At 39.2% G+C, this 27,321-nt stretch overlaps 1 protein-coding gene across 7 annotated transcripts in view; it reads left to right on the plus strand.

Moving 5' to 3' along the window:
- The window catches only part of SOX5 (SRY-box transcription factor 5), a 282,661-nt gene that overhangs the window by 142,114 nt on the left and 113,226 nt on the right, over window positions 1-27,321 (plus strand). For all 7 annotated transcript variants that reach the window (XM_057369514.1, XM_057369516.1, XM_057369515.1 and 4 more), the window contains exon 6: window positions 631-699. In XM_057369514.1, the coding sequence (XP_057225497.1) occupies window positions 631-699 (69 nt within the window). The remainder of the gene's footprint in view (window positions 1-630; window positions 700-27,321) is intronic.

Consider the following 27,321-nt stretch of genomic DNA (forward strand, 5'->3'; position numbering starts at 1 on the left):
TCAGTGTTGAGCCATGTAGCCTTGCCCTGCTCCCTTAGTTCCTTGCAGCTGATACACACATTGAAGAGCCAGTGATTTTTCCAAACTCATTTCCAGTCTCTTTGTGCCTGTTTCTGCATTAAAAAAAAAAAAAAAAAAAAAAAAAAAAAAAAAGAAAAAAGAAGTACACTAAGAACCTTCCTTCATGGTGTCAGACTGCCATTTTTTTATATTTTTGAGCAGGTGGTGCCAAATGGAAAAGTATTGTTAGCCATCCTACTTTTTTGCCTTTTCTGCCTTCCTCCCCTATTTTTCAGTTTCTCTGCCAGTATTGTTCTCTCTCCTGGGGAATTTTAGCTCCTGGGGATTTTTTGCAGTGTCATTTCAGTAAGATTTTTGCATAGGTCCTTGTCTAGCTGTCCAGCATAACATTTTCTGTAAGATTCCCTTTCCCACTAGTATTAGCAGTGAATTGTAGCTGAGCATGTGCCCCTTGCTTCAGCGACAGTCCAGGCTGCCACCTCCTGCACTTGAAGGTTTCTTAGCTCAGTGGAGAGGTTTAAAGACCTGAGCAAGGTGGAAGTTTCCTATGGACAGACTCTGAGAATGGTGATCTATCTCTCATGTTTCTTCTGTGTAATCTCTCCACAGATTGCAAGACAACAGCAGCAGCTTCTGCAGCAGCAACACAAAATTAATCTTCTTCAGCARCAGATCCAGGTCAGAGACACGTCTCCTCTCATGCCCCTGTTACCCCTCTTTCTTCCTTTCCCTTTCCCCACGCTTTCCTTCAGCCAGTATTGCCATAGTTTCTTTAAGAATCTCTGCWGTTAGTCAGCATCTCGTTAATGGAAAAACATGAGGATTTTACCTGTCATTAAGCAAAAATGGTAACTTTCTGGAAGGTCTTATATGATTAACATAGTTCCTACAGGATCAGGAAGATGTTAGAGGAGCTGGTCATGCAAACAAGTTTGGCAGTACCAAATTGTTTTTCCTCAGGAGTGGAAAAAGCATTGCCATAAAGAGTTTGTTTGGAATTTATATCCTACAGCTCTGTTTTTGAGGTTTTGCTGAAGCAGTTCTCTTCAGTGAATGATGGTCAAATGCACCTCCTTCCGTCTGTCTGAGGTGTTGGAAGTCTGGAATTTTTTATTTGGGGGTGAAGTATTGTCTGAATGAGAAACTGGTCAAAAGGTTGGTTAGATTCAGGAGAGCRACTGTGTAAGTCCCTGGTATCTATAGGTTTATTGCCAATAGTAGAAAAAGCTGTTAACCCAGCACAACCAGTAAACTTTATTTAGCCTCTTTCTTCCTTAATGTATTCAGAAGTTTCCTTTCATGCCATTGACTGTATTTCATTACTTTTCTTCCATGTGCATGCCCCTGTTTTGGGAACAATGCAAATCAGTTTGCCTGTGAAGGTTTTCACAGAATAACAAAGGGGAGGTTTGACATCTTACAGATATCTAGGATCAGGGTAAAATCTCTGGTTGTTTAATTATGCAGTTTTGTATAGAGCATTGCACGTTGCTGTAGACTGTGTTCTGTTTGTTCGGTAGCAACAGGATTCTCCTTCCAAGGCTTTTCTTCAGTATTTCAGAATGASTTGCCTAAAATGATCAACCACAATTGTAACCCATTTAAGAAAATCTAATTCCAGCCAAGTCAGAGGAGTTGTATGGCTTCACAAAAGAAGAAAACYTGGCTCTGTCATTTTCAGAGGGCATTCTGTCCGTATCAGGACTTGTGTATTTATGAAAAACTCCTGGCAAGGTCCACCCTCTGTTATAAGGCTAATTCTATACAAGATGGCTTTGCTGAAAATAATTGTGAGATTGGTAAGGCTTGGTTTGGCMTCGACCTCTGTGCTWTTTTTTTCTTCTTTTATTTGTGTGTGGGAGAGATTTTTCTTTAATGCTCCATCTWTAATGGAACTTTAAAAGAAAAACAATAGCAAAACCTGTACAATAGCAAGGAAAATATTTATATTTTTAGCATTTAGCTAGGGCAGTRAGAGAGGAAGTTGTTTTATAAGCAGTGAATAAAAATAAATTGAAGTAACATAATTTGACCCCAACCCTTTTAAGTTTTAAGGCCTTGTAGATAAGAATGAAGTATGTCGTTTTTAGGGTAGTGGAGAAAACACTGGTTATTGATAATGAGATATAGACCCTTTCATCTCTTGATCCCTGGTCCAAGTTTGACCTAAGTCAGTAATAAATGAAAGTCAGCCAACTACCATCTGATACAAGCTGCAGTCCTYAGAAATGATTTGGGGGTCTGTCTCAAGGGATTTTGGATGAAACATTGACCCTGCTGAGGTCAGAATTTCACCTCCAGGGTCCATTTCACACAAACCCCATCAGATTTGTGGCACCCTCCTTTTGGATGGTCAGATGAGAAAGGTCAAGAATTGAACAGGCASAGAGACAATACTGTTCTCTCATTCCTGCAGAGCTGATCTGTTTGTTGTGAAATTTTGGTTATACTGCAAAGGYAATCTGGACAGCTCCATGCCGTGTGATCCTAAAGTCTCATGAACCCTGGTTGAAGCCCATTTTCTGTAGGGAAAAACATTAAAAATAAAATAAAAWTATTTTTTTWWAAAAATTTTAAAATCCTTATTGACAGTGAATACAAAGCAAAACATTTCTCCTCAATTAGTTGACTGTCAGAGAAGAAACAATACCTAAAGAAATAATCCTTTTTATACAAATTAAGATGGTGAAGTCACCCTAACATGCCCATTTTTAAAATGGTCAGTGAGTTTACAGGCAGCTTATGGGTTATAATAGGTGGAGCAAAACTGTAACAAGGTAGCTGTGAGTTTCGCTTTTCTGACCTCGCTCTAATTAATCTAACAGGCTTCTGTCACACTGGCCTGAAGATTTTAAATAGCATTAGATTTATTGAGAGGGAAATACTCCTACAAAGTCTGAATAACTGTTTGACTTATGGGCAGTTGAATGATTATGCTGCAGTTATGAACACAACTTACTTATGACAAAGGATTCGTTTTACTTGGGCCAATTCTTTTCTAGGCTTGTAAGAGTTTCCATAATTCCAGATAAATTATTACAYAGAAGAAAGCAAATGAAATATTGTATTGAAAGCATAATACCCTAAGGTTAAAAAAAAAGCATAACCTGGCTGACCCCATGATTTATGAGTCCTTTCTCTAAGTGCGCTAACTTGGAAACAGTTCCCTCTCTCCTTACCCCGTCACACAATCACAGATACACACACAATGCAGAACCAGGGAGAGACTCTTGACGTCTCTCTCCTCCTTAGAGGACTGCAAATGCTCARTGTATCTACAGCTCAATCAAACTAGTACTTCTATGATGCTGGAGAAAGAGTCTTTAGTTCCTTGAGCATAGAAAAATGTRCCTGGCCTGTGAATCTCTGACATCATGTCTTTTCCAAGTCCATCTCTTCTGAATTAACTGGAAGGAAGTGCCACTAAAACAGAAGACAAGGAGTTGGTATAGAGAGTTAAGTAAACTGGAGAAAAGTTGCAGGTTAGATTAAATTTGAGAATTTGTGTGACCTCAAAATGCTATAATGTGATCTAGATGGGATTTTGTGTTTTGGCAAATGTTTCTAATTTTTTTTCTGCTTTTCAGGGTGTTCTAGATCTATTTTGTGAAGAGGTTTGAATTTCTCTGAATAATTAACTAAACCTCCCCCCATGTGATTTTATGCCTCTTTGGAATGCATCCTCCCATGCACACTGCTTTCTGTCTTGCCTATCTTGGTGTGTAAGGTTTTCACTGGAACAGTTTCTGCCTGCTGAGTATTTGAAGTCTTCTCCCCTGCATCTTTCAGTCCTGCTGTTTTACCAGAAATGTGTGTTTTGTGAGCTCCTGAGCATCAATAGCCCCAAAGATTTCAGATTGTGTTTTAGAATGGTAGTGATTTGCAGCTGTAGTGTGGGCTGACATCAAGTCCAGATCAGGGAGTTCTGGGATTCAGTTTTGTTTTGMCCTTCAGGGCCTCAAGGGAACTCACCAGGTTGCCTATTCATCTTTTGTGAGGCCTTAATCTGCTTCTTGGTGCCCTTACTCTAGRACCTGGGGAAGTCTGGGGTCCTGTCACTGTTGCACCAGGGGGACAGAGAGGGGAAGAAACCTGGAAGATGCTCGTGATGCTGAGGCAGTCCCCCAGTACACCCCAGTGATGTCTTTTTTCAAAGGGTGTCTCTGAAACACAAAGTTTGGAGGGGTCGTGCAGTTYGCTTGCTCAGAGAAAAAGTCTAACCCAGGATGATGATGGAAGGGTTTGCTTTGAAGCTCAGTGACGAATGTCACTTTAATTGAACTATATTTAAAATGAAATATGGTTGTTAAAATTCATAAAGCAATTCATATTCAGTAGGGCACTGTTGATAAAATAGGTCAACCTTGCAGCCTAAATTGTGATAAAACTGATGCTGCTAATCTCACAATTTTGTAGAAAACCTGACAATGTTTTATGTTTTTCCCTCAAGCCCCAGCTCTTGGAGTCATGTGATGACAAAAATGCCAGCTTTCATTTCTTCAAAATGTAAACTTCCAGCTCTCATATTTCCAGGCAAAATCTGAAACCATGAGCACTACGAGTTCCAAAATTAGAAGGCAAACAAAACGGAGGCCAAATGCTGTTTTTTAAACTGTTCTGATTTTTAGTCAAAATTTTTTTTGGAGAGCCCAGCTCAAGATCTTGGAACACTTCAGGTTGCCAATAACGTAAAACTGAAATCTCAAAGCAGCAGGAAGCAACAGCGCTGCTTTACAGTATTTCTAACATGTAGGCCACAGTTTTGTTTGATTTTTTTAGCTTAATACTGTCAGTAGTTGGTTACTAATTTGTATTTTTTTCTGAGTGGCGTACTTAGCCCAAGAACCAAGTGCTATCTGGGACTTAAGGGCAATTAATGCCAGGCAGCAACCATTTGATGACTCTGTGTGTTTTAATAGAGGGTTTTCATTTGCCATCAGAGCTAGAGCAGATGTTTTAATAGGACTCTTTCTTTGTGAGGAACTTTGAACCTCTGAGAATGAGGGGATCYCAGCTAAATTCTGATGCAGAGCTGGAAGGAGTGTCTCTGGCCCGCTCCACCCATTATCAAATGTCAGAAATATTGGAATTAATCTCTCCAACACTAAGGTTGTGTTAAAGAGGGAATTGTTTTATTCAGGCCTGAAGGTGCACACAGGAGATTCTCACCTAAAGTGGGCATGATTCAACTAGAGGGTTACCTATATACAGTCGCTATATCCGTAGTTCAATTTGCCCATTACCATTAATCCCACCCCACATTCGCAGAGATTCAGGCCTTTGTTCTGTCTATCACTGCATTCTTGGGCCAGATGTCTTCTTCTTATCTCCCAACCATCCTTGCTGAAAGCAGCTTTCACAGGCCTTGGTTCTCTGCTGAAAGTTTCACAGGCATGGCAAAAATTGAATTAACCCTTTCAGTATCACACCTGCCATGTGGGATGTGRCTTTGCCTGCTCCTAGGTGGAAAGTTTGTTGTGGCCTTGATGGGCCTCAAGCTTTACAGACCCTTAGTAGCTTGTTTGGAAGTGGTACCCACACCCCTCTGTACATCATGAGCCTTGGGGCTGCAAGCTTTCTGGCTGTCCTGGATCACTCAGCTGCCCTGCCTGTCCTCCCAGCTCCAAAGAAGGCTTTCCTTTGTGACTCTGGATCTAGGTTTCCATCCTCCCACYCGCTGTCAGCTGGCTGTGTCCCTTTCCCCATGGGTTGTGTTGGTAGATGGAGAGGCCTGGCTGCAGTAATAAGTTCTCAAATCAGAATATTCCCATTCTCATCACCTTCTGAGGTTTAAGCTGTTGTTCCAATTTGGAATGTCATAAAATCTTGAACACTTAGAATTTCCTGCAGAATGGTTAGTCCGTTTTTTTCAGCCAGATCTATTTTTCAAAACATAGCTGTATTTTTGGGGAGGAAAGAAGGATTTGGTTTCTGGGTTACACAGAAGTTCAGCAAAATATTTCTTAAACTTAACATGCAAAGTTTTGAAATGACACAGTTGTTATTGTCAAAACTTTCCAAGCACCAAGAAGTTCTGGGTTGATTCCAGTCTTCCATAACAGTGGTAGAGAGCTGCTTCCAGAGTGCTTTAGTTACCATGATTTACCCATGCAGATGGCAATAGTTTTTGTTGTTTAGGTTTGTTGTTTGTTTTGAACTGCTCAGGTGAGCAATCATCRGTTATCCAGAGCTGGCTGCAAGATATCCAGGCCTGTTTGCATTCTTTTTGTTTAAGTTGTAAAAAGTACCAGTTTCTTTTTCCTCTCTTGTTGAGAGGAGACATAGATTAATTGGTTGTACAAAAAGAAATGTGAGGATTTTTTCCCTGCCTCAACAAGTTTTCATTGTTAAATTATGCTTCCAGCATAGCTCACCTTTCATTTTTCTCTTCTGCTGGAAAACAAACTCCAGCAGGATGCTGTGAGAGCTAAACACTTGGAGAACTTTGGGCTTATAATAAGGAGGGTAGARATCCTTACTCTTAATCTTTGCCCTGTCAGTGTCTCCTCAGTGCAGCCACAAGGACTGGGGTCATTTCTTTCCTGGTTCCCAACTTCTCACATGTCTGGAGCCCAGAGTTCTCTGGAGGYTTTAAAGGGCTGGAGATTATGAGATCTTCACTGACGGCACAAAAATGAGCAACCGCTACACAAAGTCTTGGTTACAGACTTAGTAATGTCTGTTGCTTCTGGATTCCCATTTTCCTGGGAATTCTGCTGTTCTGAGAAGTCATTGWCAGCAGAGCAGTGCTTCGTGGTGCTACGACCCCTTTGCAAGCCCTTGCAAGGCAGAGTGGTATTAGTTTTTCCATAATTAGAGTCCTCTTTGCATATCAGAGAGAGGTGAGGACAAAAGGTTTCCTTGGTAAGACAATAAAGCTGTTGAAGTGAGGGCCTGATCCAACTCCCACTGAACACAGTGAAAAGGCTCTTATTCATATTAGTGGGAGTTTAATGAGACCTTTCTTCAGTAGGAAACTGTGAGAAAGTATCTTCCTCCTCACTCTGCAAAATGTTTTTAGAGCAGGCTCTGTCCACTGAGACGGTTTGTTTTTTGTTTTGGTTTTTTTTTTTTTTTTTTTTTTTTTTGTTTTTTTTTTTTTTTTTTTTTGCCAGTGTGGATATGACAAGCAATGACTGCACAGTCAAACCGAACAGGCTCGTGGATGTGGGGACATTTTGTTCAAATTCATCATGTGTCAGGAGCAGCTGTTTTCCTGCAACTTATAAACAGGGCATGCTGGATTCAGTGAGACCCAAGAAGGAGTCACGCTGCAGCTTTTCCCATGACTTTGCAACCTCTTCCCAAATAACTGAGGTTGCCGGCGAAGAGGCAAAACAATTGTTTCTCACAAAGCTCTGCAGCTGATGTCCTATCAGTTATCAGAATAACTTGCCGTCCCTTGAGCAGGAAAAATCCCCTGGGAAAAAAGTTATTAAAAAAAACAACTAAAAACCCACACACACACATACACAAAAAGGAAAAAAAAAGAAAAGAAAAAAAAGAAGAAAACAAGACGAGGCTGGGGGAGGAATTAGGGAAAGGGAGGAGTAAAAGGAAAAATCTAGACTAGTAGTCAGAATGAGCTAATTGCTTTCTGTCCTCTCAACTTCAGCAAATAACATGKGTTCGACAGGGCTTTTAGTAACCTGTGAGGCTTCACTTCCTCCTGTTATCAGGAAAGTTAKGTAAAAGATTGTTGAGGTCTCTCTCCGTACTTCTTTCAGTACAGAGTATTATTTTGCACCAAGGTACTATGGTTTTACCTCCTAAAATAACCCTTATAGCAAGTTTCTACTGGTAGTTTGCTCTCAGGCCTTTGCTATGCCCTAATACAATCCAAATTTGCTGACTGGTGTAGTTGTGCCAGTGCAAACCAGGGGAATCTTCTTAAAACTTGCATTAGCTCACCTAGTCAAAGCATGATGCTGATAATGCCAGGGCTGGGAGTTTGATCCCYATATGGGCCATTCCCTGAAGAATTAAACTTTATGATCCTTGCGGGTCCCTGCAAACTCAGAATGTTCTGTGATTCTGTGAACTCGAATTTATTGAAAGTGCAAGGGCATGTTTGACTGAGATAAATCCACTTTTTTGCCTATGCTGAGSTACTTGATTGCAATAGCACTTGCTTTCTCCAGTGTTGCTGGTCCAAATGTTCTCAAATTATAACACTGTTTTGAACCTCATGACTTTTTTTCTTGCAGTTTTAGCATCTTTTCTTAATTTACTTTCTGTTACTGAGCTTTCACTGTTCCCATTTTCCAGTTCTCTCACACAATCACAAGGAAAGGCCAGAAACATATTTTTATTAAAAGCCAGAAYGCTGAAACACCCAAAATAATCCAGMAGCTAAGACTGTAAGAAAAAGGCCAGCGGTCGAATCCAGTCATCGCAGCTGACAGCATCGTGCTCCAAGGCCTCATCTTGTTCTCTCTCTCCTCAGCAGGCATTTCAGGGCCCTGTCTTTCTTTTTGTTTTCAGATCCCCTCTCAAATTTCTGCATCTCTCACCCATCAACTTTGGCCATTTCCTTTCACTTCCAGCTCCCTGGTACTGAGTAATGTTCCTTATGCAGCTGCCCACCCTTTCCCACTGCAGCTTCTCCTTTCTGCCAGCCCTCCGTTTCCCCTCCTTGTCTGTATTTCCATGGCCTTATTAATGGTTTTGTTTGGCATTTTATTGGCTGTAGAGCAGCATATGTGATTTTGTGAATGTTTGCATTCAGCGAGGGTGGCGTGGGGTGCCGCATGAGCTCTGTGCACATTCATGTGCCTGTGCAGGTATTTGCACAGCAGGCAGCAGAGGCATTGGGAGCAGAAGGTACCACGTGTAAGTGGCTGCAGAAGCTGAGCATGAACTCTTTATGGCTGTGCTCTTGTCTGTGTGGAGTGTGTGTAACCCTGAGCACTCTTGTTGTGCAGCCAAAAAAGGCTGCTACTGCTGCCTCTGCAGTAAGGTAAAGCAGAAGATAACAATAAATTTTTTACTGCTGGCTGGCGGAGGTGTTTAGGATGTGTTTTCTTTATATCTCCATCCGCCCCTAATTGAAGATGCTTTAAAATTGAATGACTAGCAGTCAAAACGTGTTTGCTTCAAGCTGAGAAGAAAAATGCTGGTGTCTCTTCTTCCAAACTGATTGCGCTTTGTACACAACTGACAGCCACAGTCACTTTGAGTGACTGATAAGTGGGAAGCTTTGCCACTTATCAAGGAATGCACGCTGAAAAGAAAGGACTGGAGCCGTTCAGATGCTTTGGCATGTTCAAAATAACATCTCACATCAGTCAGGCTCAGAGGCACTAGGAGACATTTCAAAATAAACTTTATATCTATCTATCTATCTATCTAGAGGCAAGGATTCAATTTAACAGACAAATCGCTGTGTGGCATCACATTGGCTCTGAAAACGAGACCATCATTATAAGGGTCACCAGTTGCAAAATGACTCAGATGGCTGCATAATTGGAGAGCATTTATTGTAGGATCTCACCCCMTAGAACAAAACAAATTTTGAAAATTCACAACTGCATATTATTCTCATGATTTCTCTAGACTGGGGCGTTTTGGCCCTGTTGGGCGAGTAATATTTAGTTTATGTAGCACAGGACATCCTGAAGGGCCCCAAAGAGAATGAAACTAAGCTAAACACAGATTTCATTTATTTCCTCTTCAGAATTATGGAATATGCTTTGAATTGTGTGGCTTTTACTCAGAAAATGGKTCTTAAGGTTTCTTTAGAAGTTACTGTGTTATATAGCAATGCATAGTATGAATAGAAGATGTAACGTTTTTTCGTAAATGTTTATTGATGATAGTATTTAGTGATATTTATGTTAGGAGATTCTGACCTCCAAGACTGTGAGGGTGCATTTTCTTGTCTTGTCTATATTGACAGAGGTGTCAATAAGTATGGGGTTGGGCTGGTCCACTGGAGTTGGTGATGTTTCACCCTGCCTTAGCTGTTGTTTACCTGTTGGACATACAAGCACAGGTACTTGGAGCTGAGGTCAAATGAGATGGGAACCTTCATGGAAAATGGGAGGACAGGGAGACACAATCAAGTAGTGTGTAATATCCCAAACTGAAATTAGAACACACATGGTGTTGATCCACACCCATTAGCACTATTCAAACAAAAAAAACTGCTGCCAGGTTTGCAGCTCTAACAACACTGGGAGTGTTGATGTATATGGAAAATTATCTTTTGTTATGATTCTAAGCACTGGGCATCTCATTCTGCCCAGCTGATTCTGTCTGAATTGGTTGCTTTTCTAGCCAAAATTACTATATTTGAGATATGGGTTGTGTTTGGCATTCCAYGGTTGCCACAAGAACCCATACCTGTGTCAAGAGGGACAGATCTGAGAATCATTTAATTTCTACTGCCAGTGACTTGCTATTCTGATTCACCACTTGCCATGTTAAATGTTCGTGACTGTTTTGTTGGCTCCTTCAAAACAGAGCACTTCAGACTCTCCCCTGGGATAATGGCTTCAAATGATTCAGAGGGAAAAGTATAGTTCCATCTACTGAATCAGCACCATTGTCTTCACCACTTGGATCTTCCTCAGATATCTGATGACCAAAAGCTGATGAGGTCTTACCCTGCATGGCTTAGGACATAAGAAGAGCTCACTGTGCAAGAAGCCAAGGGGAGCAGTTTTGGTTTAGCTGTCAACTTTCWGTCACTTACCTGCTACTGAATTGCAATGTGCAGATCAAGTGGAAGGCAGTTGGTTGTGTGYGGTATTTGTAAGAAGAGTAAATTAAATATTTCATAGTTCTTTGAAGGGTTGTGATTGGAGGGATGATGTGAGTGACCCCTGACTTAAAATTTTGGAGAAAGAAAGGTGCAGTTGTCTTTTGAAARTCTCTATTGAACAAACTTTAATTGGAGACTTATGGATCTCGTGTCAGCTGTCTTTATTTTGCATCTTGTGTATAGTCCCCATTTAAGTTCACTTTTCAYATATTAAAATTGAATAAAATTTGTAATGGTTAAATAGTTCTAAGCAACCATTTAGGATTTTTATTTGAATTGATTTAAAATGTGCTTTGAAGAGACTAAGAGGTATATGTCAGACTTTCTTCTATTTACAAGTTAAATAAAATAATTTAAGTTCCAAGATAAGCATAATAAAGTTATAAAAACTKAAATAATGGCTTACACAAAAAGTAATAATAATGAAACAAGACAAATTTAATTCATAGTACTTSGAGTTCATAAATATTTGGCACAGTGAGGGAACTAATTTTACAATGTGTGTGCTATAAAATATTTTTTATCAGATTCAACTTAAAAGGTGATAGTGATAGTGTTCAGCAAATTATTCTAAAGTTGGAACTTGGATAGTTTCAACAAAATAGCAATTTAAAATGGATTTGGACAGAAATTATTGAGATATTTCTGTACTCTTGTGTGATGTGAAGATTGTGCGCAAAGAGATACATTATTTAGGTAACAAAGTAAAGCATTCAAAAGTTACAAGTGCCAGAATTAAGTGAATAGATGTCTTTATTTTATTCTCATGAATCTGTCATACATGTTGAATAAAATAAGGGTATTCCAGAATTACATGCTAATTTTAAACTGTATTCACAAGAGAGAAAATTAAAATTATGCTGACAACCTTAATTCTGGCATTCCCTCATGTTCGAGTTCTTGACTTTTCATCCAAGGTAGCATTATTTTAACTGGTTTTCTGTGTGGTTTTGATGGCTGTAAAAGCACAGTATGCTAACATACCAGCCACTTACACCATATCACCAGGTCAGTTTGAACCCTGAAATGTCAGCAGGGAGAAGTGCCAAATAACACTTGAGTTACAGGAGAAATGCTGTGTCTCCTGTACAGCCAGGCAGAACAGTTCCCTAGCTGTGGTGGGAAGAGCCTGTACTATGAAGTCCCCTCTTTTTCTATGTCACATTTCGTTTCTTCCTCCCATGTTGATTTGCTTTTTTGGTTTTTTTTTTGTTGGTTTTTTTTTGTTGGGTTTCTTTTTTTTTCAATTTTGATCTCCATCAAAATAGAGAAGACTTTTCTTCTTGTTGCTGTTCTCCTTTGAAAGACAGATTGAGTGCTGGAGTGCCTTAGTTGGCTTTGGGGTGATTGCATGGAAGATGGAGTCTGACTCCTTTTTTTCAGTGCCCTCTATTTGTTCCTCCCATCCTCCCTTGGTGGGGTTGGGACCAGATCAGTTTGTGCCACTAATCAGTTCTTTCCTCCTAATTCACCACATTATTTGTGCTTTAGCAAAAAAACCCCTGGAGGCTGATGATACAGAATTCAAAGCCACAGATCTTCTAGTTAAGGAATCTCTTGCTTTGAGTATTTAATGAAAACCTGTTGTAGCATTTGGCCCTTTAAAGCTCTGCGTGGTGAGAATATGTTTCCTTATCTTGAAAACTGTGTGTAGAATCTTGTCTGCCATTTAAGCATTACTGAGCTGCTGTGAAMCAGCAAGAGGGGCTGATTACCATATGTAATATGTTTTACATTCATAATATCCCTGAGATTCACATACATCTAAATTAAGCATCATTTCCAATTTCTTTACCCCGGAGTTCAAATTTGTAGTCCAGGAATGAGTAAGCACCTATGAAACAGCRAATTAATTCCATTCTCACCTTATACATAGAAATAAGCTGCCTAATACACATTTTTGAGCATGCATTTGAAATGCCCCATTTTAGATATCAATTACAACATGATTACTTTACTTTTCTGAGCATAGATTTTTAATATTTCTAAAAGAATTTAGGAGGAAGGAAGGATGTTTGTCCTAGTGGGGGCCACAGGTTATTTTTAATTACCAAATTGCAACTGAGCTTAGTTGTAAATTGTTCAGGGCTTTATGAATTCTTCAGCCATGCTGACAGTTCCTCTTCGTCTGTGATCATGGCAAATGGAGAGAACCCTTAATTTAGAGCAAGGCATTGATGATCACAGTATTTCCCAGTGATGCCAACAGACTGCTGCATACAAAATACGATGTAGTATAAGCAGAAATGGACTCAAATAACTTCAAATTAGAAAAAAATCAGGAAATAAAACTTTCAGACTTCCTTCTTTTCCCCTTCTGTAGTTCTCTGAATATGGTTCTTTCTCACCCCTATAAATGTTGCTTCTGTTTTTCCATAGAACCTGTGTCTGGCAGATGTTTTCCCTTGGTAGTTCACCAGATACATGATAGAACCAGGAATTTCTTTACCATTATATTGGTAAGCAAAGTTTTGGAAAGCTGATATATTCTAGTGATTAGACTTAGAATTATGCTCTATTTCTTGGATTTATTCTTTATTTGAAATGAAAGGCAGATTTCAAATTATATTTTTCAAGAGTTTTAGCTTTCTGTGTCATGAGTTTCAGGGTGTTTTCTAAGTCTACTTCTCTTGCATTATTTTTTAGTGCACAGTTCAGAATTCCTATATTTTTGGTACAAAGAGATTCAAATCAATATACTGACCTAGAATTCTGTATTCTGTGTTAAGAATATTCTCACTTCTTATTTAAAACAAACCACATCCATTTTGGGTGCTCTTCACATCCCCTTCATGTACTTGGGTGGATTTGTGTAAATCACAAGTTTGCTTTCTGCATCTTTTGAGTGCAGTGTTTGAGCTCCGTGTCCTCTCAGCAGAAACTCTTGCAAAGATCTCGTGGGAGGAAAATTGTCCATTGTGTTCGTTTGAAAGCTGGCTATCTTTTTTCCTGGAGCTGGGCTCAGGCAAGTTTATTCTTCCATTCAGAGATATCTTAGGAGGTTCCTGTCCTTTCTGGTGCCYAGGAAGCAGAGCTCAGATACATATATTGTATTTGTTGCCATCATATAATCTGTGCAACTTCCCTACAAATAAAAAGAATTATGCTTTCCCCAGCTGTTCATTTGATAGGATTCTAGTCCTTCATTTAGAGAAAACTGTGCTTCTCCAATTCCCATTGTTTGAGCCGTGGCCTCCTTTCTATACCTATTGTTTGTTTTGTCTTTTTTTGTTGTGCGTAACAGGTGTTTCTTTCAGACAGCCCAGGCAGCAAGGCAAGGGCTTCCTTTATGGCAGATCTCTCGAGACTTTGATTAAACTCTTCTTTGTGATAAAAATGCCACTGCCTTTAAATGAATTGCACATGTAATCTGTATTTGCACAAATGCCCTCCATCTCTCTGCCCTCATTGCTGCTCTGGCTCTTTTTTGGTTTGGGTGTGTTTGCCTTTTCTCCTGTCTGCCTCCACAGAACTGATTCCTTTTTACCTTCCCAATACTGCTCTCCCCTCAGAGCTGGATGCAGCCATGGGAATGGTTTGAAAAGAGCAAACTGTTTCTGAAAAAGAGCTTGCTTTTTTCCAGTCTTTCCTGTTACTGCCTCCACAAATACCATCATCTCCCACCTCAAAAGCTTCCTCAGAGTTTCTCAGTGGGAACCATGGGTTAGAGATTAAGCACTTTCTCTGCATCTACTGAAGCAGGTCTTGCTCTAGTGGGTTACAGGTACCACAGATACTTTTCTGCCTGCCTTGCTTTTTAATCTCACACAGCTTTACCTACTGCTGAGTAGGATCCACTGGTATTAATCTGTTTTTTTTGCTTAGTAGTGGGGAATACTTTGGGGAGGTGTGGCAATTGTAGCAGGAGCTTAGGTGTGTAGTAGGCAGGATTACACATAAATCAGTACCTGGTGCTGCCAACTTCTCTAATGTACATTGGATATTCTTTCCATTTTTTGTTTAGAATGGTTCTTCCACACTGCAGTATGATCTTACTGACTGACTCTATAGATGTTAAGAAAACCAGAGAAAAGGGAAAAGCAAAGAAGGGCAAGAGGCTTGTGTGGTGTTTTGGCCTGGTTCATTGGCTCATATTGTTCAGGTATCCTGACAGAATATTGCTGACCTATAATGCATTATTTTCATACCCTTCTCTTTAYACCTAGACATTTATTGGTTGGAAGCCCCAAGGGTGAACAGATACAAAGCTGTGTTAGTCAGAGGAGATATAATGGATGTCCTGGGAGCTGTGCCAAACAGTTAAGGATATAGGCATAATGATTTACAGGGTAAGCAAAACCTCCAGAGAATATTACATCTCTACAGACTGCCCTGTGAATCTGCAGAAGTCAAAGTACTTGCCCCGTTTCAGTGTTAAAGAGATAGTGCATATCTAGGGAATGAAAATAGATGGACTCTTGCTTTCAGTCTGAGACACAGCCTTCTGCTGGTGACTTTCTGTTGCTTTGATCAKTGGTTTGAGCTTCTCAAATGTCATCTGGAATGCCATGAGATCCCCTCTACACAAAGTGTGTTTTTCTTCCTGCAGTTTTCCGACTGCAGTTACAGTGGCAGGGGTATCAGCACAGCCTGGATGTGACACTAGCATTGGATCTATTTTAGTGCTTCACTGTGTGGCAGTGGCAGCGGCAGCATCTGTGGAAAATATGAAGATAACTGTCAGAAAGCGTGTTTGAAGGGTGTTTAATTTAGAAATGTTAAGCCCCCCCCAGGCTGACATTTGCTTTAGCATGCAGTAGTTAACAGTGRAAGATGGTGCTTTAATAATGCTATATGATACTATTTCCTAAATGGCTTCTTTCTCCTGAAATATGTTGTCTGATTTTGGTGGTTTTTAGTTACCAAGTGCAATAAACACTGATTACGTGATTTGACTCAAAACCCATGAAGTTTTACTTGGTTTTGCTGTAACATGTTGATTGCGGGAGCCTGAAATTCCCTCCTCTTGTACAAGTGCAAAACATCATCATATCAGAACATGAGCATTTAGAGACACTTCGAGCTGAAATAAATGACCAAGGTGCAGACACGACTAACATGATATTACAATTTTATCAAGTTCCACATGGCTCCTTCTCTGTATTCATTTTCTTTATGTTTAAGGAACCTGAGCCACTCTTTTAATAATTAAGTACAAAAAAAAGAATAGATTGTTTTTGAAAACCAGACTGTTCTAAWAGTAGCCGTTTCTTAAGTTCAGGCACGCAAGCTCCACTCACCGTGACAGTGTGGGCGCATTTTCTAAGAGCCTCATACCTGTATTTTTTTTGAGACATCCTCTCCCCATTCCTTGAGGAGGTGCCCTTTTGTGGGAGGTTAAGCCTTCTTTCCACCAACAGGGGACTTGAGGAGGYTTCCTTGGAAGCCTGTCATTGCTTTTCCTGGATTTCACAAGACAGCGATGCTTCCTGAGACATGTGTGAAGCTCACCTGCCCAGGAAGATTGCTACTCAACAGTCTGCTTTAAGACGGCTTTGCATGCAAAAGACTGATTTTCTTCGTTTTGGGACTATCACTCAATGAAAATGTCAGAAATATGGAGGGATAAATACCGAGTTACATTAAAAGGAGAAAAAAAAGCGCTCTGAAATTATCTCCTGGCTCCATGTTTTCCGAGGTTTTGCATTAGCGGGAACGAAGTCACGGTGTGTTGACACAGTCTAATGTGCAATGACATAATACCTGGAGTATGGAGACAGCAAGAGGCGCAAAATCAAACTTATCTGAGTTTTCACAGGAAAAGAAGGGATTAAACTTTGCTGGTTAAAATATGGATTTTTTTTTTTTTTAATAGAAACTAACCTAGTTCGATTGAGATAAACCTACTCAGATCTAATTCTATCCAGTCCCTGGGAAAAGTGGGCCTTAAGATGTTGAGCCTATTTGCCCAATCCCTTTTTTTAGAAATAAAGATTAGGGTAGGAAGTTTGGTCCTTATCTCTAAGGTTCTTACTGCTTCAGAAGGAAACTGAAATACTTACATGAAGGACACTTTCTTGAATTTGTGATTTGTCTTCACTCAGATTATTTCAGAAAGCTTTGGCAATGTAGATTTCCCACAATGCTTGGCTATTTTTGTTTTACACTTCTTAGAGGAACTATCATAAATTGTTGTTACTGCCTATTAAATAGTAGAAAGAGATGTCAAAATGCTGTAGTGACTTGAAATTCAAATGTTACTCCCTGTGCATGAAAACTTTGATCTGGAAGCATCGATCCCTATTTCATAATTGCCAGGTAYGATTCTTCTCTGCCTTCTCATCCCTTGTGGTTACTTATAGCTCTACAAAATAACATAAAATCACCAAGTTTTACTTGCATTTCATAGCCTATTTGCACGGATATTTGTGTATGATCCAGATCTTATGTAGCACCGTCATCACTGGATCTTGGAATATTTTTCTTTCTTTCTTTCTTTNAAGCATCCTGTTTTTCAGACCAGGGGAATTGAGGACAGAGGGGAAGCAGCTTGCACATTGTTAGGCTGTAGCTCATTGCCAGAACCAGGAACAGAACCCAGATTGTCAGGCATCTCCCATTGGGCCACAATACAAAATGTGAACTCAAGTGCAGTTATCAGAGATTCAGGCCTTCTAGGYTTTTATCTTCTGTCTCCATTTTTGCTGTGTTTCTATCGAATTTCTCATTTCACTGGAAGAAATCAAATGCAGACTGCAGTGGTTGGGGGAGAATGAGGCAGGGAAGCAGGCAGAAGGAAATCCTTGTTTGTCCCAGAGTCAGATTTATGTTGGTGCCATTCCACTGAATCACATGAGTAGAGTTTAATGCGGAAAAACTGATCTGCTCTATCAGTAAAATGTAAGTTATTAAGTGGTAAAAGTTTTATGAGGATCAGTTTCTGTCCTCTTCAAGGTGAGAAAAACAAAACATTTTTAGCATTTGCAGTGTTTCAACTTTTCTAGATCCATTAATTGCAACAAATCCAAGACTTTGTCAGCATATRCCTTCCTTTTTTCAGGCACCCCTCAATTCCATGAAAACTGCCTGAACAAATCAGAATATAAGGCACATATCAGTCACTGTACACAAGCCCTCTCCTCACCTTGACCACTGCTAGGTTTGTATTCCRCTCTGGCTGTACTAAATGCCAGTGAGATGCCTGCCCATGTGGGTTTTTTTTCATCCTGGATTGATGTGCTCCAGCTCACAGTGGTTTGTTCACTGCTCGCTTTCTCAGTTTCTGGTACTTACCCTGCTTTCATGCCAGTCTCGGGGCTCTGGTTACCTAAGGCCAGCTTGTTGTATTTAACAGGCACAAATGGCTCTGCCTCGGGCCTGATTTTCCCATCTCTCCCCCTTCTTCTCCTGTTTCTCATTTAATGGCTTGCTAATAATGAAACCACAAAGGCAACAGTAGGGGCGGCATAAACACATGCTCACCTACGGATGAGTTGCTGATGTTTTAGAATTAAAAAAAAAAAAACAGGATTATTATGATAATAAAAGCCAAGGCAGGTGCTGGGCACTTTGTTTATTCACTGATTAAAACAGTCACAGTGTGACATCTTTTGGTATAATAAACTAAAGAGGGAAGAGGATTATTGCATCTCCAAGGCATTGAGGGTACTTGAACAGAARATATTTGAGGGCCGTCTAATTTTAAGGGACACCATGTATCACTGCATGCCGAGAATATACCTGTTTGGCAGGGTGGTGGGCAAAAAGTCAAATATTCCCAATAACCAGTCAGCTGCCAGCAGATTAATTTCATTCTAATTTGGCTGGGTCCCTTGTTAAGACCCCAAGAAAGAAGAGGAGGGACTGTCTGAAGCTGTGCCTCTGCCACTGAATAGGATGTCAAGTAGTGGAGGCAAGACATATGTTGCCTTCCTTGTTTCTGCCATCTCCATAGTAAGATGCCCAGCTTCTGTTAGGCGATTGTGAGCCCTTATGCTTTCTTAAACCTATATTATAGTGTTTTGGATTAAGTTTGAAAAATCCTTAATCCTGTTCATCCTTCTCTGAACATATTGTGCTTGTATTTTTATAAAAAATGCTTTCCTAGATTTGTCTTTCCTTTTTTTTTTTTTTAATAAATCCGTTACTTCACATCCAGTAGAATTTTATTTTGTGAAAACAGGTTTTAGCCATAAGTGCCCTCATTTTTCTTTAGACTTTTAAGACTTGCATAAAGTTTTGGCATAGAAGAAACTTTACAGTGGTGGGAGTTGCATTTTTACAGTTTTTGTGTGTGTGTGTAATATGAATTATCTGTATTATGCAATTAACAGTTTCTTCTTGAGCCTGATGCTCTAAATCTGCAAGTGCAATAGATACTTTTCCCTTTGTCAGGCAGCTTCAGGCTAAACGTTTAGACTGCCACTCTGAGTTAATTAAACACCTATTTGAAGTTAAGCTGTTGAATGGCAAATAAAATAAAATGGTTGTTCTAGCCCCGTGAAATGATTATTGAGGTTGACATTACATTTTCTGCTTTGTTCCTTTCTGCTTTTCAGTCTCTCTACTTGCTCCATATGCTGCTTGTCTAGGAAGGGACACAATATTTGACAGACAAACTACCTTTAGCAAAGGTARTGCTGGCTGATGTTTTAGAAATTATGGGTGCAGAAATAATGCTGATACTCCTAGTCAAAGTTTGAAATTTTGCCAGTGGAAAAAAAAATCTTTCCTTACRAGAACAGAACCATTTCATCTCTACCAACTGCAGCTAAAAATATGTCAGAAAAGGCAGCTATAGAGCTATAGATCTGGTTAAAACAGTTCACTGTAACTGTTAACCCTCTGGAATGAAAGAATATAGTGGGCTCTGCCATTTTTCTCATTTTTTCCATTTTCCATAGTTATTCTAATCTCCTGCTGCCATGGGAAATAGGTGTTCACAGGGTAGGCAGCTCTCTTCACAAGACACCTGTGCCATACAAGAYACATAAAAATATTGGGTTTTCTTGGATAAAAATACAATTCACTGATACAGTGCAGRAAATTGGGGGATTCAGCATTTGTTTTAAAATGGGGTGATAAACAATCTAAGGCATTATAACTTGTTGCATTGATAAACATATTTTGGTGAAAGAGCATGAAGTCTTAAAAATCAAGGAATTGTTACAGAACCCATTAAAAGCAGTAATAGTATCTTTTGTCTTTAGAAAAAGTTGTCTCAGGAGAATAAATTTCTCTCAACAAGTAGTCAAGGCAGAAGTCTCTGGGTGTTTGTTAAAGGTTGTTACTTTATTCAAGTTCCTTTGCATGTTCACATACAAACATGCTTCCCTGCATTTCTAGAATTCTCTTAAGCTGCTTTATAACGTCAGATGATTTTATTTAGCAACCTCACATATTCTTGGAGAGGGGTGAAAGTGCTCTTGGGCTTCAGAAGAAAAACAGGATGAGAATTAATTTTTTGTTCAGTTGGCATCAGAAGCAGCTAGACATATGAAAGAAATTGGGATCTGAGACTGATTCTTGATTTCAGGAGGCTTACATGTTTACTGAAATTTGCAGCCTTTCAAAATTCACTCGTAAGTGCTTTTTTTCATGGCTGCCACTGGAGAAAAAGTACATGCCACCAACATAATACATCCTTTTTCAGTTTTGCTAACGTCTCTACACTGAACATTTCATGTGTGTGCTTGTGTAAGCCAGCAGTGACAATTCAGCAAGGCACTAGGACAGAAATAGTTTATGTTCTAATAGTTTTCAGTCTGTGATCAAGTGAGACTGACTTTGTTTTTCTTTAGATTGCAGCCTAATAAAACTATAGTTGGTTTGGTTCACGTGACTGTCGCTTCTTTATCTGCTGAATTCTTCAGTGAAAGCATCTTCTTTTTRTACTACTGGTATTACATGACCCAGTTAGGCTAAACATTGTACTTTTTCAGGCCAGGTTGCAGCCAACTCTCCCAAGTAGTTCTCCTTAGAAAAGCCAGCTTTAATTTAACAAATACAAACTGGGATGTGAGTTTGGGATAAGTGTTTGCAAGTACATCTCCAAAGGCAACAGWTCTCGGGAGAATGAATTTCACAGGGTACTGGGCAAAAGAGCCCCATTGTTTTCAAGTGTGTTTGCACACATATGTGAAAAGGCAAAACTATTTTTGACTTCACAGACATCCCTGAGCATAAAAATTTTTCTTATATGTATGGGAAGGTAAAGTTTGGAGGAGTTAATAATTTTGAATTAAGTTCTAGAAACCTGATTCTTACAGTTAAGCACAACAAGACCATATCTTTCCTCAGATGTGGCTGCTCTAAATGGTCTCTGAAGGAGCTATTTTACCATTATTCCTTTTTGTTGAGCAGTATGATCATACCAGATATGGGGCATGGTTTAGAAATCATAAGGCAGCAAAATATAAGAAAATTCTTTGTATTAGTTACATYGTTGCTTTTAAATGTCACTGTAAAGAATTGATATATTTTCCCTTTCTTCCTTGAAATGCAAAGAATGTTCTTTAATAGTATTATAATCCTATCCACACGGCTGCTTGCAGCACAWTATATCCTCTGTAGAATCTCAGACCTTCTGAACTCTTAATTACTCAATGAGATACAGATTTAAACCAATTGGATTGTGTACTGGATAAGATACCAGGTTAGTCCTGTCCTCACTCCATAGTCGAAGTTTATATGGTACAGAGTTTATCTGGAAGTTGACCTGTGTCCTTTATCAAATTTAGATGGACTCTCTAGACAGTTRGCTGTCAAGCTTCAGTACAGGGCGCCAGTTTGGCATACCAGGTGCTTTTTCATGGCCAGCAAGTAAGAAAGGTGATAAATTAGTTGTGATTCAAGTGCCTTAATCTCTGGCTAGAGGGAACATCAATCTTGGACAGTCACTAACCTCAAATGAACTCATTAGCTTTCTTCCCAAAGCTTCTCTGATTCCTCTGTTCTTTAACTTGTGGCAACATCCTCTTCTTGCCTGTGTAAGCAGATCCATATTCCAAGACTTCTTTCTCAACTCTTTTCTAAAATCCAGCTTTTTCTTCTACCTAAAAATTTCAGTCACTTCTTTGTCAATCTTACAATTTGATTACTGAGTSCTCTCTTGTCATTACGCTTCCATTGTCTCCCTCTTCCCTTGGTAGGACGTTCCCCAAACATCATCATCCCTTCACTTCTGTTGATATTATTGAATCCAATTTATTTCTTCAGCCTAGGCATTAGCTCCTTGTTTTCTATAACATGGAATTACAGTTTAATGTTTCTCCAAGGCTCTTCACAAGTCTTTCACTTGTATTCCTTTTCTCCATAGTTCATGCCAATTCTGATCTGCTCTGTTGGTGATACACACCTCATTCTTTTGTTTGTTCACTTTTTCTGTGCTGTCCTACACTTTATTCCAATATGCCTCAGGCATGTTGAAGAACCTTTTTTAGAAGGGTCCAAAGTTCCATATTGCCCAGGTTATTTCTCAAATTTTAATGCTTCTGTTGCTTGCAGACAGTTAGTAAGCTCACGAAATCTAAATTGGATTCGAGCATAGAACCCTAAATAATATTGGTAGACATATAATCCTTTCCATGTTTGCCACTTGTGGTATCTTGTCTTAAAAAAAGATATAAAACATGCAGGATTCGCTTTGATCATGCACAGTCAGATGTTGGACCTCTGGAGTCCTTTGAACTTCCTCACAATCTAAGTAATATATGATGACAGTAATAGAAGGATTCATTTAACTTCACTTATTTTCCTCTTGGAAAGAACTTGGATTCTGATGTGTGGCACAGTCTTGTGTTAAAGAGCCTTTGGTAATACAGTTCAGCCATGTGATCATGAGAGTCACATCCCACCAATTACTTGATACTTTATTGTACAAATTCCTGAAGTTCTTTCTTCTGGTCAGTTAATTTTCCAAATAAACTCTGTGTACATACTCACGGATCAATCTGTATGTGTATGTTCAAGGCTTTTGACATTATTTAGATTGAGGGTTGCTACAAAATCTGTACTCAGATTTGGCCTCACAGCATCAGTTTCTCACTGCTTCCCACCATCTGCTCGCTAGAAATTATGTTGCCACTGATGCCTGGACTCAGGGATGCTGAGGAGCAAGGAAAGCTTCCCTTATCAGAGTAGATGTAACCAAATTTAAGTTTACTTCCCCCATTCCCATTCAGTAAGGGCCTCATTGCAAGTGGACTTTGAATTGCCATCTCTGTCACACACAACACTCATTCCCCTTGTGCCACAGAAAGCAAATAGTGGCAAAAGGCACGCTGTAATAAACCCCAAAACCACCTGATGTTATCTGTTCCCTTTTGGGAACTCCTGCAGCTTTCAGAACATTTGTGTGCAGCTGAGTCAAASAAAGGTAGCACTGGGATTATTAGTGAAGAGAGCAGCTTAGGAGAAACATGAAAAGGGGACCAGTTCTTACTCTGATTCCCTTTTTTTCAAACATGCAGTTAAAAAGAGAGAATCGTTTAAACATGCTTCTATCAAATTCCTTTCACTGGCCTCCTTTTCTCAGCAAAGTTACCAGCAGTTTCATTCATAAGATGATCTTCAAGGTTGTTTCACTGACACTGGGATATAGTTAAAGTATTTYGAAAAGGGTATCACTCAAGTGTAAAGATGCCTGGTAGGAAAAATAAGGCCCTTGCAGAAAAAGAGCAGCAGCCCATCAGATCTTGCTTTTTCAAACCATGCAGGTTCCCCCATGGAAAGATTAATTACAGTCAGGTTTGGAAGACAGCCTTGCTGTGGTTTTTTTCTCCTAACATTAGAAAAGATAAAGGGCGTGATTAGTGTGCACAAAGCCTCTGATCAAACCAGCACTGAGGTTTGTGACAGGAGGTTCAAACACTTTATGGATCACTGGTGCTGACAGGTAGATCACACAAGCCTTAAACAGATGTTTAGCGAGAAGATGAATGTGTGAGATCTCAAACATGCAGGACTCCTTTGCCTGGCCATAATAGCCTGTGAARCATTAAAAACCTTTCTTTTCTTTTACTTTTTTTTTTTTTTCAACTGCCCCACTAAAAAGGGAAGAGGGAACCTACTTACAAGCTTGCATTAAATTTTGGATTTTTTTTTAATTGAAATTAAATATGGCCAGGTCCTTGAAGTTGTTTAACTTCTTCTTTTAGAAATGAAGGCTGTTCTTTTGGGATGTATGACCACATTTCTCCCTCTCTGGGAAACTGTTGCCATGAACCAATGTCTGTGGATGCTCTAATGAGTGAGGTTCATATGAGATGTCCAATTGGAATAGAGATATATTCAAATTAAATTACAAAGGTCTTTTTACTGGGGAGSTTCAGAGACAATGGCTTTTTATGGGATATGTGTTCTCTGTAGGATACACTACATCAGCACAATGACTTGAAAATACTATGGTATTTTCAAAATGGTAATTATGTTAGGCTTGTTGAGCAAACTGTATTTAGGAGACCTCGTTGAAACATTTTGAGTTGWTGATGTGAAGGGAGGAAAATATTGCATTGGTGACATTTATTATGAAAATTCAGAAGTTCTGGGCATGATTTTTAGTACCTTCTCAAGAGAAATTATCTGTAGCCTTGCTCTTTGTAGTCACAGAATTCACTCATTTGGAGGTGTGAATGTCCTGTGTGGGGGACAAGCAGAAACCCTCCCTATCTAGCAGGATATTAAGACCTTGGCACAATGTCTGATGAATGTCAGACACCTGGAGGRATCTATTCAATTTAGAAATGAGCTCAAGCCAAAAAATTCAGAACCCAGTCTCAGATTTGAGCACTCCTGAGTTCAAGGATCTTTCTGCAAAAAAGGTTTAAGCCACTCCATGTAATTAGTCAAACTGCAGAGTTTGGTCTAGGCATGGATTGATTACAAGCACCCCTAAAATCCAATAGTATTATTTGGGTTTCATTTAGATGGCCTGAAAAACTCCAATCCAGGCTTTGACCTCTTTGTCATCAGCCTTAAAAGAAGTTGGTTCATAAGTCTGGGGGCTTCTTTTTTTTTTTTTTTTTCTGCTCTATTCCTCCATTTACTGTTTTTTAGTTCTTTTTAAAGAAATGCAGAAGAAAAGGTGTTTGTAAGCAACTTCCCAAATTATTTTTTGCCATCCACAAGTTTAGAACTGCCTGTTTGAATGTTTCCCAGAAAGTATTGTTCTTATGTGACAACAGGTCAGAAAGACTCTGCATTAATTACACTAACATATGGTTATTAACAGATTCTAGCTCAGGGAGCAATACTTTACAATGTTATCTTCCACATAGTCAGATGTTAGCCATATTGTCAGTGCTGGCAGCTATTGTTTCACTCATTTACTTCACAGAGCTAATTACTCCCTAATAATAACTTTACCTTGGAGTTTTTCACTTGCTTGTGCCAGCAAACCTGTTCACACTACATATGCTAATTATTGGCACTTATTCATTATGTTAAGATAGCTTTAAGTTCAAGCTGTGCAGCCTGGCTTTCGGTATGGAGCCAGCTGGCTGCAAAGTTCCACCTTTTTTTTTTTTTTTTTTTTTTTTTTAACTAAAGTCATTAAAAGTTTTAATATGGGCCTATCTTGTTCTCTTTACAAGATTCAGCCTTTCAGGAATTCAGGCTCGTAGCTGGTTACTCAGGGACAATTGCAAGTTTATAAGGAGCTCCTGGTTTTCTTTAACTATTTCTCAGAGCTGCAGTGAGGTCTTTTCCATTAAGTGGATTGTAAATTCATTTGTAATTTGAACTATGAGGCCATTTACCAAAATGACCATTAATTTTAGTCCTTCCTCATTCAGTTCTAGCTCCTTGCCTGTTACATCACTCATTACATTTTACCCCTGGAAGTCCCAAGGCCTTCTTGGTGCCTGGTGGTTTTGATTTTGTTTCTCTGTGCTTTCACTGTCCAAGGGCCTAAACCATCAATGAGCTTTGTATGGGTGGATTGACTGATTTGTCCTGGGCTCAACATAAGTACAGAAAATCAGATCATTCAGATTTGCAGCCTAAACCAGACAATTTTCATGGGATTTGGTCTATTACATCTTTCCAGAATTCTCAGTGATCCTTTTTCACACTCTAGAATAGTGCATATTCTCATAAAAGCCAGAGAAATGTGGTGTCTTCTAAAGATAAAACACTGTCCTTGATTTGCATGAAGAATTTTATGAATACCAGCTGAAAATCTACAGGGAATCAAAGACAATTGATGGCTGATCCTGCTTAATGTTTTGTATAAAATACAGAATGTTAAAAAATGGACTGCTTCAGCTGTGACTCTTAAGGGGTCCTGTGTCACATCGTCATCTAGTACTTTTCAACTGTCTGAACTGGACTGACATTTTGTGAAGTTCTTAAAGAAATTATTTTTRTCCAGAATAAGGTGAATGTATATGACATCCCTTTCATTTCATGTCAGTAGAAGGAGGAGTCTGAAATTTTCCCTATGTAAGAATTCAGATTACAGAGAAAAAAATCACCTATTTCCACCTCCTTGTGAGCTAAAAGTTTTATATTCTGCGAACTATTGAGCTACTCTAACATTAGAACTAAAAAGGTTATTTTAAATCGTGGTCTAGCTAAATTTATTWAAAAAAAAGCCATGCAGAAAACTGYCATTTGGCCATTTTATCTACTTGGTGTGCACATTGCATACATTAGGGTTTCTCTCTTTGCTAGTTGTAGTATCGAAGAAAATGTGGATTAATTAAGATTATTTCATAAATGGGAAAGATTAAATCTTTCCTCTTCTGTACACAAGTGTACTTCTGTCCATTGTCAGTATGATCTGCTTTTGTGTACCTCAGTGCAGAATTTGGCCATAAAAAAGGGGAGGAAAACAGGACAACTGAAATTGAAAGACATGATTTATTTGAAATAAAAATAATTCCTGCATCCATTTTACAGCCTCAGAGTGTTAGATTGCATTCTGCCTCAGTACAATTCCAGTATTATCAATGAAGAGTTTGAATACAATTCTTATTAAAATTGAAGTAAATAGACTTTTAGTTGAGCTATAATAGATGAACTTTACAGATCGTATTGATGTGAAAGAAACTACTCATTATGTTTAGAGAAGGTTTGAACCAAACCCCTCAAACTGTGATACAACTTTCTCGGGAGTTGACCTTTGCTTGTTTTTATGGGAGGCTGAGCCTAAATGCCAGGTCTGATTTCACTGTGGTGATTTGAATTGAGACTTGGAACTATGTGTTTAAAAGAGCCTGGTATCATCGCTCAGGCAACTGCTCAGTATTTACCTTGGTGGCCTTCTGCTTTCTTGATAGACTTAAAAAATTACCAAAGTAGCTGCACCACCTAGCAACAAAATATTGCAGCTTTATGTAGGAAACTGAAGTGGGTCATGGCTGAAGAACCTGTWCTGGGAAGCTGTTGGAATATTACAGGGCTGTGGCTGGGAATCCTGACTTTAAGAACAATGGGAACAGGAACCCGAGAGCCTCTGTGRGCAGTTGGATTGATCTCCAAGTTAGTTTTTGCAGGATTAGGCATGGTATTTCAGGCCAGGTAAATGATAGCAATTAAGAAAAGATATCCAGCRAAAATGCTGTGATAGAACTCTTAGGAATTTGTTTATTTTA

Source organism: Malurus melanocephalus, unplaced genomic scaffold (genome assembly GCF_030028575.1).
Source record: "Malurus melanocephalus ecotype Western Australia unplaced genomic scaffold, MMel_1.1 scaffold_112, whole genome shotgun sequence".
Lineage (NCBI taxonomy): Eukaryota > Metazoa > Chordata > Aves > Passeriformes > Maluridae > Malurus > Malurus melanocephalus.